This window comes from Trachypithecus francoisi, unplaced genomic scaffold (assembly GCF_009764315.1).
Source record: "Trachypithecus francoisi isolate TF-2019V2 unplaced genomic scaffold, Tfra_2.0 Lachesis_group0, whole genome shotgun sequence".
Lineage (NCBI taxonomy): Eukaryota > Metazoa > Chordata > Mammalia > Primates > Cercopithecidae > Trachypithecus > Trachypithecus francoisi.
In genome coordinates this window covers 142,083,190-142,103,186 of record NW_022681453.1, presented here as the reverse complement: position 1 = coordinate 142,103,186, position 19,997 = coordinate 142,083,190, and the positions used below count along the sequence as shown (strand labels likewise).

General features: G+C 41.0%; 2 protein-coding genes across 4 annotated transcripts in view; both read right to left on the bottom strand.

Moving 5' to 3' along the window:
• Nucleotides 1-844: 844 nt before the first annotated feature.
• Nucleotides 845-13,104, bottom strand: ZNF35 (zinc finger protein 35). Its single transcript, XM_033212286.1, has 4 exons — nt 12,992-13,104; nt 10,355-10,673; nt 8,930-9,074; nt 845-2,932 (listed from the first exon to the last, which is right to left on the bottom strand). The coding sequence occupies exons 2-4, from the start codon at nt 10,544-10,546 to the stop codon at nt 1,689-1,691; spliced, it is 1,581 nt and encodes a 526-aa protein (XP_033068177.1). The 5' UTR covers nt 10,547-10,673; nt 12,992-13,104; the 3' UTR covers nt 845-1,688.
• The window catches only part of ZNF197 (zinc finger protein 197), a 35,623-nt gene continuing 17,152 nt past the window's right edge, over nt 1,527-19,997 (bottom strand). For all 3 annotated transcript variants that reach the window (XM_033212283.1, XM_033212285.1, XM_033212284.1), the window contains 3 exons: nt 12,992-19,942; nt 10,355-10,673; nt 1,527-2,932 (listed from right to left, as the gene is read on the bottom strand). In XM_033212283.1, the coding sequence (XP_033068174.1) occupies nt 17,622-19,942 (2,321 nt within the window). In that variant the 3' untranslated portion in view covers nt 1,527-2,932; nt 10,355-10,673; nt 12,992-17,621. The remainder of the gene's footprint in view (nt 2,933-10,354; nt 10,674-12,991; nt 19,943-19,997) is intronic.

Here is a 19,997-nt window from a genome sequence, read left to right as displayed (position 1 = left end):
AATGTGATAATAAATGCATGGGACTTCTGCATAAGAGCTGCATCAGGCTCAGCACTTATGATAAATGCTCTTGTATGCCCTGAGGCATTGGAACAGCGTGGAGGGACAGAGCCAGAAATCAGGAGACCAAATAGTCTTAGGTTTGCTGATTTCTGGTCACAGTGCCTAAGGCACTCCCCAAAATATGTCACATGAGCTTCCTCACCTGAAAAATGGGACTATATACCCCTTTGTCTCCTCCACAGGTCTGCATCAGGATTACAGATAGTGAGGCAAGTGGCATGGCAGAACACAGAATCTAGATTCAGATCCTGGACTTGGATATAAGCTGTCACTTGTTACTTGGCCTTGCACTAAATGACCATTCTCATGTAAACAGGCAACCACCTCTTTCGGTGTTGTAAGGACTAAAGTAGTGATCTATGTGAATGCGTGAGATACATGCCAGGTATCATGGTCAATACATAAGGGTACACAACAAAGAATAAAAGTTCTATATAAATACAAGGCAATATTATTACATTATTACCTACTGCATAGTTTAATAAACCATTCTTCCAGGAGTAAAGGCTCAATGGTAACAAAGGTATCTTACCTTAGCCAGTTTCTTCATACCTCTAAAAGTTTTCATATTCCAACACCTCTGAATTTCTCAAAAAATCAAATTAAGACCTTAGGAATCTTACTTCCACCTCCCCTCTCCATTCACTTTCCCTCTTAGGTCCTCTCAGAATGAGAAGAGCTCCACCATTTCTTCTGAACACCATCCAGAATGTCAGAATGAAACCCAAACTGAGACCCCTGGCTGGACTTGAGCAGAATGACAGCAGAGACAACTGGGACATGCCTCTAGGCAAGCTTTATTCTTTGACTCCTTTATCCAGGAAGGGGTTGTTAGTTGCATCTCACCCAAATGGAATGTAATGGGAATCGGGGGCTAGAGTTGTTTGGAGAAGGAGCTGTTGATCTTGGCAAATGAATATAGCTGGTGTGTGGTGTCCATCAATCCTTGAGTGCTTGGCCATGCAGACTAGGGAATGGTCAGAATAGACTCAGAGGTCCCCAGATCTTTACAATACCAAGGTTCAAGAGGTATAGACAGTAAGGAAAAAGTCCATTTCCTATTTCTGTCCATTTTCAGTAAAGTTTTTTTGTTTTGACTGACTTTTTAAAAATTACCTAGGAAATGGAAAGCTTATAAACGTTCATAAATGAATTGTTGGACTGATACCCCAAGTGGTTTCCTTACCTAGTCACCACTTAACCAGAAATATTAGAATACACAGTTCAACCAGAATTCAACCAGGCAGATAACCTTCCTGTTGCTCAAGCAATCATCAGAGTTTTAAAAAACAAAATTAAGCAAAAAAGACTTTTCCCCAAATGGCATCATTACCACTTAGCTTTGTATGACCCATTCCTAAGAAAGTCACATTCCACTTCAGAAAACATGACCGCTTAAGGTACAGTTAAAACAAAGTCCTTGCCTTTAGGTGCTTACTTTTTGTTTTCTTTAAATTAGCCTCTGAAATGCTTTTCTTGTGTTTTGTGCTGCATTCCTGAAAACTCTTAACTTTTAAGGACATAGCCCTCACTTTTATAGAGGAGGAAGAAAACAGCAAAGAGGTGTCTCATTAGGGAGGCAGAAGGTTATGACCAATGCTGGAGGTCTTCCTCTTCCTTACTTGTTATTCAACAAGATGGGTTCTGTGGTGTCGCATGAGGTGTGAGTTGGAAATGAAAGCTGCACCACACTTCTCACATTCATAGGGCTTCTCCCCAGTGTGGGTTCTCTGGTGCACGGTGAGGCTTGACCTCTGTCTGAAGGCCTTCCCACACTCATTACATGTGTAAGGTTTTTCTCCATTATGAATTCTCTGATGAATAAGTAGGTATGAGCTACATGTGAAGGCCTTCCCACATTCATTACACACGTAAGGAAGATCTCCACTGTGAATTCTCTGGTGGACAATAAGGCAAGAGAGCTGACTGAAGGCTTTCCCACATTCGCTGCAGTCGTAAGGTTTCTCTGCAGTGTGAATTCTCTGGTGCACAATAAGGTGTGAAAAACAACTAAAGGCTTTCCCACACTCTTTACACTCATATGGCTTCTCACCAGTATGGCTTCGCTGATGTACAATAAGATTTGCACTCTGGGTAAAGGCTTTGCCACAATCGTTACAGGCAAAGGGCTTCTCCCCAGTGTGGATCCTCTGGTGGACAATGAGGTTTGAGCTCCTAGTAAATGTTTTCCCACATTCATTACATTCATAGCATTTTTCTGTAATGTGGACTTTCTGGTGCCGAGCAAGTTGTGAGCTGTAACTAAAGGCTTTCTCACATTCACTGCACTTAAAAGTTTTTTCTAAGGAGTGGATTTTTTGATGTACAGTCAGATTTGAACTCTGAGTGAAGGCTTTCCCACATTTTGAGCAAACATAAGGTTTCTGTCCAGTGTGGATTCTCTGATGCACAACAAGGTTTGCACTTTGAATGAAGGCCTTCCCACACTCGTGACATTCAAAGGGTTTCTCTCCAGTGTGGATTCGCTGATGCACAACGAGGTTTGCACTCTGACTAAATCCTTTCCCACACACGCTACATGTAAAAGGCTTTTGCCCAAGCTGGGTTTTTGGATTTTTAACAGCGCCAGAATTAAGGCTGTATTTTCCCCCAGATTTCTTACGTTTCTGGTTTTCTTCTTTGAAGCTTTCGGATAACTGATGGTCATTCACTACCACTTGTCTGAAATCTTTCTTTTCCCTCTTTACTCTCTGCCTCTTTAACGTGTTTCCTTTTTCACAAGCTTCTCCTAACTCAGGTCCTTGAGGATCAGCTTTCTGGATTCTTTCTGATATGATGAGGGGTTTTTCAGCTTCCTCACATATCTCAGTTTTTGGAACCAGTAACTGTAGGTTCTTGGTTTCAGCACCTGAACCAAGAAACAGACAATACAAATGTTAGCTTTCTCTGGCCTAGAAAAACAATAGGATCATCAAGTCATAAAAGGAAGTATGTGATCTCAGCACCTCCACAAAATGGCTTCATCAAAAAAAAAAAGAATCCCATCACATGTTACGTCTCCTCCATAGGTTCTTCAGCTGGGGCTTTGCCCTCCTCTACCTACGGCAGAATCCACTGACTCATGGTCTTTTCAGCACTTCCACTTGCCTCCATTAGACACTTAACCCCACTGCCTCATGCCAGGGAGGCCCAATCTCCAGACAGTGCTCCTCCTGGCTGTATGATGACTGCCCTTGCAATGAAGACCAGTTATGAAGGACACAAGCCTCTCCCTAGGCTTGCCTTCTTACCTTAGCTACTTAGTGTGGATTTGCTTACAACCCACCAGTTAATTAGGGAGATTTGCTACCTGTGACCAAGGTTTCTGTGTCTGAGAATACTGGATATCAAAGAAAGGATAAGCATGGACAGAAAGCATAACATTGGCTGCCAAGATAGCCACAGCAGCCAAAAGCATATGAAATGCTGTGAGGTCCTGCAGCATACAGGTTAAGAACATGGATTCTAGAGCCAGACTGCCTGGTTTCAAATCTCTGCTCTGACACTAACTAGCTGCATGACTTTGGGCTACTTAACTCCTGTGTGCCTCAGTTTCCCAATCTCTAAAACAGGGATACTAATAGTATCTACCTCATAAGGCTGTGAGTATATTAATGGAGTTACTCTATGTCAACTACTAAGGCATTGTCTGGAATACAGTCAGTGTTCTGAATGTGTGCAGCAACTTTCAGGCTGACTGATGATGTTGTGAGGGGTCAGAAGGAAAGATGAATGCTCAGGGGAGGGGAGTTGCTATGGTGATAGACAGCTACACTAGGAGAATTAAAAAAGAAACCGTACATGGCAAACTCTTACCCTTGTGTCACAGGAATAGCTTAGCATTGTGTCAAGGAAAGCTGACCTTGTTCAGTTATGGCATAGCCTGCTCCACAATGCCAGAAAATACCATGAGAACATCAAAACACCCTGAAGCTTTATGACACTGATTAGTCTCTGGATGCTTTACGTTGCTTCAGAATCTAATGGTGTCAAAAAGGAGTCCTGCTATCAGTAACATCATAGTTCTTTACGTTTGTCTCCTCTGCACCCTCCCTTTCCTTGACCTTGAAATGTGCAACCATGTAACCCAGTTTTGGCACAGTGAACCCTTAACAAGTGTTTGTCAGTTAAACCAAGCTCAAGAAATAAGGCAAGTGAAATAAAGGGTAACAGGAATGGGTGGCAAGCCTGTAGAAGAGGGAGGTATTCCCACTGGTGATGTCAGCTCAGAAATGAGCAGTGGTGCTGTGAGCTTCAGGTTATAACTGATGCTACTGCACAGTGGGGAGACCAGCACCCATGAGAGGGAAATATCCTACAGGATGACCATCCAACCAATGATATGAGTGGGTGGGACAAGGATGTTGGAGTGGTACAAAGCAATATTGGGGGCAGGAAAACAGCCTGGTTTGATTGCCTGGTTAAGACTATGGTAATCCGAAATTCTATCACAATTGTTCACACAAGATGAGCAGTGTCAGAGGAAAGAAATGCCCAAGTGCTGGATATAGAAGAGCCCCAGATATGACAAACAATAAAAATCTGAAATGCTGGCAGGTTGCAGTGGCTCACCCCTGTAATCCCAGCATTTTGGGAGGCTGAGGTTGGGCAGATCACCTGAGGTCAGGAGTTTGAGACCGGCCTGGCCAACATGGTGAAACCCCGTCTCTACTAAAAATACAAAATTAGCCAGGTGTGATGGTGCATGCCTGTAGTCCCAGCTACTTGGGAGGCCGAGGCAGGAGAATCGCTTGAATCTGGGAGGTGGAGGCTGCAGTGAGCTGAGACTGCACCACTGCACTTGCACTACAGCCTGGACGAGACAGAGCGAGACTCTATCTCAAAAAAAAAAAAAAAAGCCAGGTGCGGTGGCTCACGTAATCCCAGCACTTTGGTTTCGGGGGGGCCAAAGCAGGTGGATCACCTGAGGTCAGGAGTTGGAGACCAGCCTGGCCAACACGGTGAAACCCGGTCTCTAGGAAAAATACAAAAAAATTAGCTGGGTGTTGTGGCGGGCACCTGTAATCCCAGCTGCTCTGGAGGCTGAGGCATGAGAATCACTTGAATCCAGGAGGTGGAGGTTGCAGTGAGCCGAGATCATGCCACTGCACTCCAGCCTGGGCGGCAGAGTGAAACTCATCTGAAAAAAAAAAAAAAATCTGAAACGCTAAACTTTTTCTGGTTATTTCTATTCCTACTGTTCTGCTCTCTCTTGCTTTTTAAAAATGTACTGTTTTTCTCTCTGTAGTTTACTTGCTCTTCTTATATTTTCTTCTGCTGTTGCTTTCCTATTTTTTCCTGTTATCTTGACCCCTTACTGACTCTTCATCTCTCTCCTCTCCTATTTTTTAATTTTTTGTGTGAAATATTTTGAATTTTTCCATATACAGTTTCATGCCTCTTCTGTTTTTCTTTTGCTGACTGCTTTCTTCTCTTTATGTTCTTTACTGTTACTTTAACACCTACATCCCACTTTATTTTTCTCCCATCTAACATCTCCTCCCTTGGTTCTTTTCACCTCCTCTTTTGCTTTAACTCCCCATCACTGACACCTGGGCCTCCCATCCCCAAGCTGGGCATCTCTCCAACAGAAACAGAGCCCATGAAAACTTTAGTTCACAGCTGCACTATCTCCCTGACCTTCACTCCTACCCTCCTTACTGGGAGATTTAGAATGTTGGGCATGAAAAATGAAGATCAGTGGGAACTACTAAACTGATTACAGTCAATAATGGAAACAATTCCTTCTATCTGAATGATGTCTCCTGTCAAAACCATTACAAAACCAGGTACAACTGTAGCCTAGAAGGTTTTCATGCAAGTGATTCATCACTGAGTAAAGTAAGACCTGGGGTCTGGACAAGTGCCTAAGAAAAGAGAATTAGGGTCCATCTGGTGTTAGTCAAGTTCAAATTTCTTTGGGTAAAAAGATTAATCAGCAAATAATCTGGGTGTATAATCTTGGTTTACCTGAAATGGTATTTTTCCTTTTTTAAAAACATGTAGGATTACTGTAGCTCTAGAGAAATTAAATTAAGTACAGAAATAATGAAAAACTAAACCAAAAACTAATTTGTGACCAACTAGAACACAGGCATAGCCATAGTTTTGAAATCAATACTTTTCTTTCACTCTTTTTTTTTTTTTTTTAAAGATACCTGAAATGCTACATGAGGCTGCCATCTCAGCTGGTGACTATATTCAGAGATAAGAAGGGTAATTTGATTTACTAAATTTATAAGTCCAATTCATTAGATTTATAAAAGCTGTGTGTTTATCAAGATTTTATTTACAAGACTTGTAAATCTGCTTAGTTAGGTGTTTGGAATGTTTTAAAGAACTAAAGATATCAAATTTGCAATTATGCTTTATATAAAGAAATTTGATAAGCAGGTAGGATTAAATGTTTAAAAATTTTATTTTATTTATATTCTTAGAGTCTCGCTCTGTCGCCCAGGCTGGAGTGCAGTGGTGCAATCTTGGCTCACTGCAACCTCTGTCTCCCAGGTTCAAGTGATTCTCCTGTTTCAGCTTCCCGAGTAGCTGGGACTACAGGCACACACCACCACGCCTGGCTAATTTTTGTATTTTTAGTAGAGACAGGGTTTCACCATGTTGGCCAGGCTCATCTCGAACTCCTGATATCAGGTGATCCACCCGCCTCCGCCTCCCAAAGTGTTAGGATTACAGGTTTGAGCCACTGCGCCCGGCCAAAATGTTTAAAAAATTTAATCTGTAAAATTTGAAACTTAACTGAACATAAATTAAAGAAAAAATACAAATGTTCTCACTTTTATACAAATATTTCTAGACGTATGGATGAAGTAAAAAGTTATGCTTAATGGCTTAAAAATTGGTTTTTAAATGAATAAACTTTAATAAATGCAACATTAATTAAAATATGAAAACTGCAGTTAGAACTTGCTCAGACATTAAAAACCCAGTAACACATCACAATTTCCAAAGCACTTTCATGTATATTATACAATTTCATCATGATGATGAAACTGTTCTCCTTCAGCTAAAAAAGGAGCAAGGTTGTGTCTTATTCATTTCTGTATCTCTAGCGCCTATCACACTGCCTGGCACCACAGGAAGGAGAGCGCCAATGAATCCTATACTTAATGAATGAACACACCCAATTTGTAGAACAGGAAATGGAGGTACAGAGAGAGAAGGGACTTACTCAAGGTCACAGAGTTACTAGAGGCAGGGCAGCAACCCCACTCAGATGTCTCTCAAACATAAAGCTCAGTGTTCCCGCCATCGCCTGCTGATATCACCATGGAAATAGTGTTGGCAGTGTTCCTGCCATCGCCATGGAAATAGCTGGCAGCACAAAATGGTAAGTCTCGGGTATGAACATGGCCTTGAGGTAAGAGGCAAAGTAGGAAAAGGAAGCCCATTCCTGATGAGGTGCAGCTGTTGGGGTTAAGACTCTGAATGGCTGATAAAGCCAAGAGACAGAAAATAAGTGACACGCAGGGGAATGCACCAGAGAGAATGGAACAGAAAGCAGAAAGTGGGGAACAGAAGCTGCTAAGAGTTTGGGAATAATTAAAAATGAGACAAGAAAATCTAGGTGGAGATCCTCGTCTTCCCCATAGCACTGGTTTAAGAAAGTGACTTGGTCCCCAGATACCTGAGGAACTGGTTAGGGAGGAGAGGGGGTTCAAAGTGTTAATTATCTGGCAGACTCATAAAAAGAATAGGGCTTGGCAATCTCCGATAAGTGCTTTGAAACACAGGACTCATGGATACTGCATTGTTGACCCTCACTTAAATGTCACTCCTCCACAGGCAAGCTTCTGCCACTGCCAGTGAGATCTTTAGAATGTACTATCCTTTCTTTAGTCCTAGCTTAGAGAGAACAAGTTGATAAGCCATCAGTACCCTCCATGAAGACCTAGTTTTGAACATCATTATAGTTGACATAGCTGCTGAAAATTCTCCATAATTTGCACAAAGATCTATGAAAACAGAACATCTCAAGGGCATTTGCTCAAAATCACAAAAGTTGACTGATCCTACCTCAACTAGCATCTCTTGCAGGCTCACTAACCTATGCTAACTACAAAGCACATAAAGAGGACATGTGCTTACATGTGTGCACAGAGATGAAACTCACTGAACAATAAATATCACTAAAAAGTGAGTTTGGAATTCGCCTATAGTGTGGTAAAAACACCTGATGGCAACAACTTAAGCATAACCTGAGAATGAGCTTGTATGGCAGACACACCTGAATACAGTTTGGAGTTCCAAGCAAAGGAATCCAGAAGTGGCCAACCTGGAGCTCCATTCCTTATCCATTCCCCACCCCTCTCAGTGGAATACGGGCCCTAAAGGGGATTGGGACCCCTTGTTTTGTGTTAAATTAAGGCTGCCAGGTGGAGGTCATTAGCGGGAGGGTGTTAAGTGAAAATGTTATATAAACTGCATGCCTTTGGCAAGCGGTTGCAGTTCTCCTGCCCAGCCTGTGCAGCTGGGGCATGTGGTTCTCCTGTGCCCAGCCCACTGCCTTTAGACTGTCTAACCTGTACATAAACATCTAGTAAAACTCCATGTCGTTTGCTGGCCCTGGGTCTCTTATTCAGCCTCTTGAACCTGGTGCCATATTGGTGTTGATCAGGTTTTAGGGACAAAACCTATGTTTGTCTGGTGTCTTGAGCCTGTGTGCAAAATAAGCCACTTCCCGTAACAAATGCACAGGCATTGTAGCATTTGTCTTTCCAACTTTCCTTGACACTTTTAATACCTCAGTACTCTGTTGGTCAACCTAGGAAACTGGATGCCCACCACAGTCTCTGAAAAGATTTTGAGAAACCCCAATGGTCAGATTCAGAATCAGGGAATTGAACCATACCTAGAAAGTTCATAGTCCCATGAGTCTCCAGTATCTCACTCTTGGCCAGAGTCCCTGGTAACGAGTAGCTGCCAAGGGGTGAAGCAGCAGGTGCCTCCTGAGTTGCTTTCAGCACTACCGCCATGTCCCAGAATACGTTCTGACCCTAGAGACAAGGAGGAACATGTTTAAGAGGGAACTGGTGGTAGGGGGTAGTGTGATTACAGTTTTGAGAATGAGAACATAATTATCTATTCCTGGAGGCCATAAAACAATTTTTAAAAACAGAAAAGGAAGCCAGAGTCTCCTCCAACCCCCAGGGTGAGTTGGGCAGAGAAGCAAGCCAGCTACTTTCTTATTACTTTGATTGCACCTCACTGCTCACTCCAGAATCTAAACCTAGCTTATCAGTGAGTACATAAGAGGAGAGAGCATATGGGAAGAATTTTCCAAGTGAACTTTTGTGGGATCTAAAGAACAAAGCAGCAAGGTTTTGATGATGATATTACAGAAAGACTCTGGGGGAACCTCTGCCCTCATTTGACTAGTAATGGTAAGGGGTGCGTTTGAAACATTAAGGACAGCACAGTGTACAGCCTCATGAGTCAAAGTGTGGTGCAAAGATCAGCAGCAGTATCTGCATCACCCATAAGCTCGAAAAAAAAAAAAAAGAAAAAGAAAACGCAGAATCTCAGACCATCCCCAGACATCCTCAATCAGAATCTGAACTTTTAACTATTTTAACAAGAGCCCCTAGGTGGTTCCTATGCACATTCAAGTTTTAGAAGCTCTGGTTAGCATTGTCAAAACCTGATTGAAATCACCTGAAGAGTTTTTAAAACCATGGATACCCAGGTCCCACCCCTAGATTCTTTTTTTTTTTTTTGAGACAGGGTCTCACTCTGTTGCCCAGGCTAGAGTGCAGTGGCGTTAATTCGGCTCACTGCAACCTATGCCTCCCGGGCTCAATCAGTCCTTCCACCTCAGCCTCCCAAGTAGCTGAGATTACAGGTACATCCCACCATTCCAAGCTAATTTTTTGTATTTCTGCATAGAAAAACACGAGGTGTGCAATGTTGCCCAGGCTGGTCTTGAACTCCTGACCTCAAGTGATCTTCCCATCTTGGCCTCCCAAAGTGCTGGGATTACAGGTGTGAGTCACTGTGCTTGGACCCCGGATTATGATTTAATGGGAACAGAATACAGCATGGACATCAAGATTTTATAAAAAGCTCTCCAGATTCTGTGTAGCAAAATTTGAGAACCACTGGTTTATAGAAACACAATCAGAAGAGAACATTTCTATCCTATCACAAGTGACAGGAAGCTAGAATCATACTCAAGAAATAAGATTCCAGGTGTGGAAGTAGAGGGGCAGAGTCCCCTCTTAAACTCCTTGAGGTCTTCAAGTATCTCCTCCCCTCTTCCTCTCAGGCCCCAATTTACCTTTTCTTCCTCTTCTGATCCATCAAGGCCTGTCTGAAGACCCTCCGCTGGGGCCCAGACTTTAATGTTCTCAGAGTGCACTTGTTGGCTGGATGCCTGACCTAGGAAGTTTTCTTCCTCCTCCTCCTCCTTTTTCACTTTCACTGGGCCCCATGGAGCTAGGGCCACGGCTTCTCTCAATTCTGCAGTCATCTTCTCTGCTCAGCAGGGGAATTCCTACAGCTGGGAGCTGCCCAGCAGAGGTCAAACCCCATCTAAGCTTTATGTTTCAAAAGCTTCTTCTTGAGTTTCTTCCCAGGGCCAAGATGAGTACTGCCTACTGAGAAATCAGAAAACACTGTTAGCACCAAGGAGAGATTTGCTGGATGCCACTTAGCACACTGGCAAATTTCACCAGTGCCTGCCCAGGGGCCACTGTAGGACATGGAATCCTCTATTCCTCCCTCACAGGATGAAGGGGTTGGACTGTAAATATGTAATGTCTTCCCATAATAATCACATTGCAAAGAGCTTTATATAATGTTTATTGATTTTTTCCTGATTAAAAGTTAACATACTTTTATTATAAAAACTTAAAAAATGCAGCAAATGACTAAGAAAAACCATCTCGGTCTACTTCCAAAGAGATAACCACTATACATTTTAAGATTTCAGATATTTATTTCAAAGGGAAATCTCCAACCATACTACTAATAATTATGATTTTATAAGTTCTTGTTTTTGACTATGGGGATACATATTTTCACAATTATCATCATAGCATTTTTTAAAAAAGGATTTTACAACAAAAGATTTTTTATTGCCAAGGATACAAAATAATGTGAACAAAAGGATCCCAAGAAAAAGACTGGGAGTCTTTATACAAACATGTTAGCAGTGGGTAGTTATCTCTGGGTGGTGTAATTACAGGTAGTTTTAAGGTTCTTTTCATTTCTTTTGTTTGATTTTTACATTTTCCATAGCTTCCAAATGTCCTGTGAGATAAAATATTACACTTAAGATTTAAAAAAAGATTACTTTCATGTTGCCATTCTTCATGGTTATTATTACTTTTTTTTAGATACGGAGTCTTGCTCTGTCTCCCAGGCTGGAGTGCAGTGGCGTGATCTTGGCTCGCTGCAAGCTCTGCCTTCCGGGTTCACACCATTCTCCTACCTCAGCCTCCCAAGTAGCTGGGATTACAGGCGCCCACCACCACGCCCAGCTAATTTTTGTATTTTTAGTGGAGATGGGGTTTCATCGTGTTAGCCAGGATGGTCTCGATCTCCTGACGTTGTGATCCATCTGCCTCGGCCTCCCAAAGTGCTGGGATTATAGGCGTGAGCCACCACACCTGGCTCTTCATGCTTATTTTAAATGCTATACAATAACCTATAGTGTTGATAAATCTTCATTGAAAAAGGATCAATACAGAAATGCATAGAATATATAACCTATACACACTACACACACACATACAAAGTACTTATCAGTTTAGATGGGAGTCCTAACCCATTTTCTCTGCATTTACATACTTATATGTACACCTTCACACATACTGCTTATTTTTCAAAAACATACTTTAGATCATCACAGTTATATACTGTTCAGCAACCTGCATTGTTTTTTAACTCAATTTCTGTATTTCACAATAGTCTTAACAATCTTTCAATACAATACATATAGAACTACCTCACTCTGGCATAGTCTTCTAAATTGTGGCTATATTGTCATTTACTTAACCATATCCTATTTATGAACCATTTATTCAGTAAAAGTTTACTTTTCCATTTTATTAATATTTAAAAGTTTTTCCTTGTAAATAATTTTTTTGCTGAATTATTCCTTTATAATAATCAGAGAATTACTGGTTCAAGGATTTGCTGGTTGATATGTACTGCCAAATTGCTTTCCAAAAGCACCATGCCAATTCATAACCTCACTAATTAACAGTAACCCTTTATCACAGCTAAGCCGGCAGGGTTTCTGTTTTTAACCTGTGAGCAAAATAACCTTACTAGTTTGATTGCTTATGAAGAGACTGAAATTCTTCCTTCTATCCCCCTTTGAATGTTTTATTGGAAAAGGGTGCTAAATCTTATTCAATCCCCTGTTGCCGCTATTGAAGTGATCATATTCTTTTCCCCATGTCAACTTATTAAGTAATGCAATACTTTCATTCCTGTGACAAATCTTAATTCTGGAGGATTATTCTTTCCATCACTATCCGAATTCAATCTGATATGCAGGTCCTTAAGACTAGTTCCACCTTGTATATGTGCAAGACTGCCTACTGTGAGTACTCTCATCAGACTTCTGATCAAATTCAGACGGACCTCTGGTCCCAGAGGGCACAGGGCCCTCTATCAGTGGCTCCCCTTCAATGTCCTTTCTCTATTTCCAAACGTGGCAATCCATTCTCTCCACGTATAGGCTCCTCGCGGCCCCTTGGCTGGTCTGGGTCCATCCTCTCTCGGGCCAGGCCCCAGGTGGGCGGCAGCCGGGATTCCGAGGCTGTGGGGAACTCACCCACCCCAGGACAGACAAGGCTGGTGTCCCCAGGGAAAGGAAGCAGGGGCCGCTCCTAGGGCCATGGTCCCTAGGAGAGCCCCTCCTTCTCCCTCGACGTTCGTGCCCACCCGCTTCGATCTCACTCACTGTTCGCAGCTGAGAAGCCCGACCTGAGTTCACTGGCTCTGCAGCATGAGGCTGGCTGACCGGGACCTCAGCTCCCACCGGTACGAGAACAATGACCGGACAGGAAGTGTCTCGGGATGGGCTTCCGGCTCCCCAAGTCGCCAAGCCGGCCTCTCTAGGAATCTCGGAGGTGCTTTCCTCTCTATGGGTGTCCAGTGTCGCCCCAGACCAGGGATGGGGCGAAGCGCTTAGGAGGATTGTGCGGTTGGAAGCTCTAAGTGAGCCTCAGGCAGGGGTGCATCCCCAAGCATGGATAGAACACTCAGGCGAGGCGCGCACCCAAGAGCCTGAAGCTACACAGCATTAATCTGTAAAAAGCCCTGATAATTTCCCCTCAAATGTTTTATTTTGAAAATATCAGAGTACAGAAAAGTTGAAAGTATGGCACATTGAATACCCGTATTTTCCATCTGGACTCAACAACGAACATTTTGCTATGTTTGCCTTCTCTCTCAATACGTACTTAAAATCTTTTTTTTTTTTAAGTTGTAAACATCAGAACATTCATTCCAAATACTTCAACATGCATCTCTTAAGAATATTCTTCAAACTACCATCACCGTCACAGGTAAGAAAATTAACAAAAATTCCCTAATACCATCTAATAACCAATCATATTCAAATTTCCCAACTGTCTTAAAACATGTATAACTTTTTTTTCAAATCAGTTTCACACACTTTATTTGGTTATGGCTCTTTAGTTTTGGGTTTTTGTTGTCATTGTTGGTTTTTACTTTTTATTTTGAAATGATAGATTCACAGGAAGATGCAAAGATAGCACCCTTCACCCACTTTCCCCTCATGGTTACATCTTACATAATATGAAAAAGGAAATCAACATTGGTACAGTATGTGTGTATACTTTTGTCATTTTTAGCACCTATAGATTTGTCTAACCACCACTACAATCAAGATACACTAGTGTTCCATCACCATAAAGACCTTCCTGGTGCTACCTCTTTATAGTTACATCCAACCCTCTCCCCATTTTCCCTCCCACCATCCCTAACCTTTGACAACCATTAATCCATTTTTCATCTCTATAGTTTTATCATTTTGAGAATGTTATATGAACATTTTCATACACAATATGGCCTTTTGTGATTATTTTCACTCAGCATTAATTTCCTTGAAATTTATTTGAGTTGTTACGGATATCAATTAAGTCAGTCAATTTTATTGCAGAGTAACAAGTATTCCATGGTAATACATAAACCACAATTTGTTTTAACCATCTAAGGAAGGATATATGGGTTGCCTACAGGTTTTGACCATTACAAATAAAGCTGCTATGAGCATTCGTATACAGGTTTTTGTGTGAACACAAGTCTTCATTTCTCTGCGATAAATGCTCAGGAGTGCAATTCCTGAGGCAAGACATATACATGTTTGGTTTTACAAGAAACTGCCAAATTATATTCCAGAGTGGCTATACCATTTTACATTCCCAGAGAAACAGTATGAGATCCTGTTTCTCTGCATCCTTGCCAGCAGTTACCACCATTAAAAAAAAAAAAAAAGTTAGCTATTCTGATAGGAATGCGGTGATATCTCATGATTTTGCTTTGCATTTCCCTCATGCCTAATGATGTTGAACATTTTTTCATTTGCTTATTTGCTATGTATACTTCAGTGAAATGTCTGTCTTTTATTTTCTAATTGTATTTACTTATTACTGTTAAATTTTGAAAGTTCTTTATGTAGTTTACATACAAATCCTTTGTTGGATATGATTTGCAGATATTTTCTCCCAACCTGTAATATCTTTTCATCTTTGTAAAAAGGTCTCTTACAGAGCAAATTATCTTAATTTTGATGAAGTCCAATTTAACTTTTTTTTTTTCCTTTCAAGGAGCATGCTTTTGAGTCATCTGAGCCTTCTTAGCTCAGTCCTGGGTCCTGAAGTTGTTGGTTTACTGCCTATGGATATCCAATTGCTCCAACAGTATTTGCTGAAAAGGCTATCCCTCCTCCATTGAATTGCTTTTGCCCCTGTCAAAAATCAATTGGCCATTTATGTGAGTCTCTTTCTGGTTCTTAGTATCTAATGGCTCTTTAGTATCATCTTTTAAAAACAAGCCTCCTCATCTATGTTTTATACTTTTCATATGGAAATTTTCATATATACACAAAAGCAGAGAATGGTATAATAAACTCACAGTAGACTCAGACAGCTTGAACAATTTTCAGTCCCCTCTCTTTTTCATCATCATCATATTTTGAAGAAGAATCTAGGGCAGCTTTCTTATACAATATTCCATGTTCTGGATTTGTCTGTTTCTCGTGGTGTCTTTTATTTGTTCCTCTGCCTCCTGTATTTCCTGTAACCTGGCAATGAGGTCCAAGAAGCTTAATGAAATTCAGGTTGAACATTTTTCAGCTTATTACATCACAGGAGGTGGCACATTATGTGGGCTGTCTCAATCTAAGCAATGTTACATTTTGTTACTTGCTGAAGAGGCAAATGACAACATTCTCTACTGTTAAACTACGTATGTCCTTTGCAATTATTATATAAGCTGGGGTGATTCTTCTACAACATGGATGAAGCATTTTCATATTCATTATCTCATAAGAACTTTGTGAGGTAGATATTCTTCCTCCTGTTTGACAGATGAGGAATTCAAGGCTCCAAGAACTGAAGAGATTTTTTCTGAGGCAGATGGCAAAATGTGACCCACATCCAGGTCTTACGACTTTAAGCCTTAGGCCCTTTCCAGTTTTCACTCTTGGTTACCTTTCATTCTAATGAGGAACCAGCCCCCAACAAACTGTGGGGCTGAATTAGTAACATTTATGATAATCAAAATACCACTCTGACATTATTAAAAAACACAATCTTCATATTCAGATATTATTCACAGTCCAGCTACAGAAACAGAACTTTGAGAATTACAACATAAAAATTAACTCAAGAATATAGACTGAGTTAAAACCTACAAATGTACTCAAGGACACAGAATGGTTCACAGGGGTTAATGGGCACTGACTGCCCAAAAGTGGATTCCGCATTGGCTTAATCAGTGAAGAGCTTGGCTCCGTAAGAAAAATTTATGTCCCCGTAAATTTAGTGCTGGGACAGAATGCTGTTTCATGAGTAACAGGCTATCATTTGACAGCAATGATGAAATATTGATTAGAATTGACAATGACTGTGGCGGGGATCATCAGTTCAACTGCTTGGTCAAGGATTTTTTTCCTTCTGGATAGGGAAAGCAGGGTACCACTGCCTTTCCATTTTAACACTCTACATCTGTTAAGTTTCAAATTCAAAAGCTGGAAAATAAATTGTTTTCCTTGGCATCACTGTTAATGGCTGGCCATAACATTTTTTTCCATACACATAAACTAGATATATAATCTATTAACTCCCTTATTTTTAAAGGTAAATTAAAAAAATTATTCTTACAGCACTAAATTCCAGTTAGCTATTCACCATACTTCCTCTTATAAAAATGAGCATCTTTTAGGTTCATGGAATCCCCCTCATTCTAATATTAACTTAATACACAAACTTACATGATCCCGTTTTATACTTTGACCATAACCTCTTTTATCCAACTTTATTGACAACTGAATGATTTCAAAAAGCACTTTCACAAAGATCCTCTCACTTAACCCTCACAACAACCCTGTGAGGTAGGTATCGACAGGAAACTGAGGCTTTAGGGCTGACTTAATAACATCACATGGCCATTAAGGGAAAGCCAGGAATCAAAGGTAGGTCTTCTGATTCCAAATCCAGTGCTCTTCTTAGGTTGTCCTCATCAGCAGACTCTTGTCCACCCAACTCCACACCTGACATTTGGGATCATACTGTCTGTTCAGGTTTTCTACAGCAGTGACGCTATCTTTAAAATGCATACTATACACATTTTAAAAACCAATGTCCACTTTTTATGATTAATTTTAATTTTATTAATAAACTTATTTTTATTTACTAAAGATGGGTCTCCCTATGTTGCCCAAGTTTGTCTCCAACTCCTGGGCTCAAGTGATCTTCCCACCTCGGCCTCCCAAAGTCCTGGGACTACAGGAGTGAGCCACTGCACCCAGTCCATGTCTACTTTTTAATACAAAGATATTTGTTGCTGTCATTTACAACTATGTTATTAGATTTGGATTATGTTTTTGAAGACTTGAAAGTTGGGATGAACTTTCTTTTATTTTTTCAGACAGAGTTTTGCTCTTGTTGCCCAGGCTGGAGTGCAATGGCATGCTCTCAGCTCACTGCAACCTCCGCCCTCCCGGGTTCAAGTGATTCTCCTGCCTCAGTCTCCTGAGTAGCTGGGATTACAGGCATGTGCCCCCATGCCTGGATAATTTTTGTATTTCAGTAGAGATGGGGTTTCACCATGTTGGTCAGGCTGGTCTCGAAATCCTGACCTCAGGTGATCCACTCGCTTCGGCCTCCCAAAGTGCCGAGATTACAGGCATGAGCCACCACGCCCGGCCTATTAACTTTCTTCTACATGCTACTCATTTGTCTATTAAAGAGTAAATAATAAACTTTTTTCTTAGAAGAAATATATATCATTTGTCAAACAGTTACTTAAGTAGGCAGGGATTCTATTCCATTTCATATATGACACTAGATTTTCTGCATCTCAATCTTAGACTCATGGGTGTTTTGTAGCCAAGACAGTTCCTCAACGGTATGGATTTTCTGTTGAAGATGAACGCTGGAAGTCTGACAGAATTCTTTTTCAGACACATCACATTCACAAGGTTTTTCATCTGTGTGGATTTTCTGATGTACAGTAAGGTTTTTTCTTTGCCTAAAAACTTTACTACAATCATTACACCCATAAGGTTTCTCCCCTGTGTGAATTCTCTGGTGGCCAACTAAATTCCTCTTAGAAGTAAAGGATTTCCTACACTTCTCACACTCATAAGGTTTTTCCCCAGTGTGCATTCTCTGATGTACAACAAGGTTTTTATTCTGACTAAAGTCTTTTCCACACTCATTACATTTATAAGGTTTCTCTCCAGTGTGGATTCTTTGATGTACCATAAGATTTCTACTAGAGGTAAGGACTTTCCTACATATAAGACATTCGTAGGTTTTCTCTCCACTGTGAATTCTTTGATGTTCAATTAGGTTTCTGTTGTAGGTAAAACCTTTCCCACACTCATTACATGCATAGGGCTTCTCACCAGTGTGGATCCTCTGATGGGCTATAAGGTTTGAGCGGTAACTGAAAACTTTCCCACAGTCATTGCATTTATAAGATTTTTCCCTCGTGTGAATTCTCTGATGTCCAATGAGGCTTTTCTTCAGAATGAAGCATTTCCCACATTCATCACACTCATAGGGTTTCTCACCACTGTGGATTCTCTTATGCTCAATGAGGTTTCTGTTTGAACTGAAAGCTCTTCCACACTCACTACATTCAAAGGGTTTTTCTCCAGTGTGGATTCTCCGATGTACAAGCAGGCTTGAATTGTAACTGAAAGCCTTCCCACAATCTTCACATTTGTAGGCTTTCTCTTGTGTATGGAGTTTCTGATGGACCATAAAACTTTTGCTCATAATAAAGGTTTTCCCACACTCTTGACATTCATATGGCTTTTCCCCATTGTGGAGTCTCTCATGGTCAATGAGGTTTCTGTTTGAACCGAAGACCTTGCCACAATCTTTACATTCATAGAGATTCTCTCCAGTGTGGAACCTTTGATGTAAAATGAGGCTCTTCTTCAGAATAAAAACTTTCCCACATTCATTACATTCATAGGGCTTCTCCCCATTGTGGAGTCTCTGGTGGTCAAAAAGGTAAGCACTTTGAGTAAAGGCTTTCCCACATTCAGTGCATTTATAAGGTTTCTCTCTGCTGTGCATCCTCTTATGGTCAAGGAAGTTTGACTTAGAACTGAAAATCTTCCCACATTTTTTACAACCAAAGGTTTTCTTTTCTGTGTGGACTCTCTGATGTAAGAGGAGGCTTTTACTTCGAATGAAAACTTTTCCACATTCTTTACACTTATAAGGGTTCTCTGCACTGTGGAGTCGCTGATGGTCAATAAGGTAAGTGGTCTGAGCAAAGGTCTTTCCACATTCATCACATTTATAGGGTTTTTCCCCAGAGTGGATTCTCTGGTGCAGAATGAGGCTCTTCTTCAGAATGAAAGCTTTCTGACACTTGTTACATTTATAAGGTTCTTCCCCTTTGTGGAGCCTCTGATGGTCAATGAGGTAAGCATTCTGAGAGAAAACTTTCCCGCATTCATTACACTTATAAGGTCTCTCCCCTGAATGGCGCCTTAGATGTATAATTAGGCCTGAGTGTCTATAGAAGCCCTTTCCACATTCCTTACACTTATAAGGTTTCTCCCCCGTGTGGATCCTCTGATGGTTTAGAAGGTAAGCACTTTGAGAAAATGCTTTCCCACATTCATTACATTTATAAGGTTTCTCCCCTGAATGGTTCCGTAAATGCATTAGAAGGCTCGAACGCTGAATAAAGCCTTTTCCACATTCCTTACATTTATGAGGTTTCTCACCAGTGTGGATTCTCCGATGGTTTATAAGATGGGAGATTTTATTAAAATGCTTACAACATATATCACATTTATAAAACTTCTTTCCTTCAGTACCTATTAAACTTTCAGAAATAGCTGAACCGAAAGTCAAGCTGTCTCCAAATTCCTTCCACTTTTGGCCTTGTTTCTCTGGTGGAGTCCTTTTCTTCTTGTCTCGTTCACAAAGGGAATCTTTCTTCACTGTATCTGCCCTTTCATCTGTTTCATTTCCCCACTGACTTGCCAAAACTTGCCATTCACACTCTTCTTCAAAATCAAGGACCTGGGGAACACTTCCTTGAAGTCTTTTTGATGTTCCTTTATGAGACTCTGCTCTTTGAGAACTACTTGGCTTTGATGTCACCTCCTCATTCTCAGTCATGGTCTCCCATTCTGGTAAAAGGAATTAAAAATGCAAATGTTACCATGTCCCTGTGTTTGGAAGAAC

Excerpts from the sequence above, each read along its gene's own strand:
- ZNF35 (XM_033212286.1), bottom strand. The coding sequence starts at position 10,546 with ATGACTGCAGAATTGAGAGAAGCCGTGGCCCTAGCTCCATGGGGCCCA. Across the intron at positions 9,075-10,354 it reads GATCAGAAGAGGAAGAAAAG|GGTCAGAACGTATTCTGGGA; the intron begins GTAAATTGGGGC and ends CCTTGTCTCTAG. Across the intron at positions 2,933-8,929 it reads TGGGACTATGAACTTTCTAG|GTGCTGAAACCAAGAACCTA; the intron begins GTATGGTTCAAT and ends TTCTTGGTTCAG.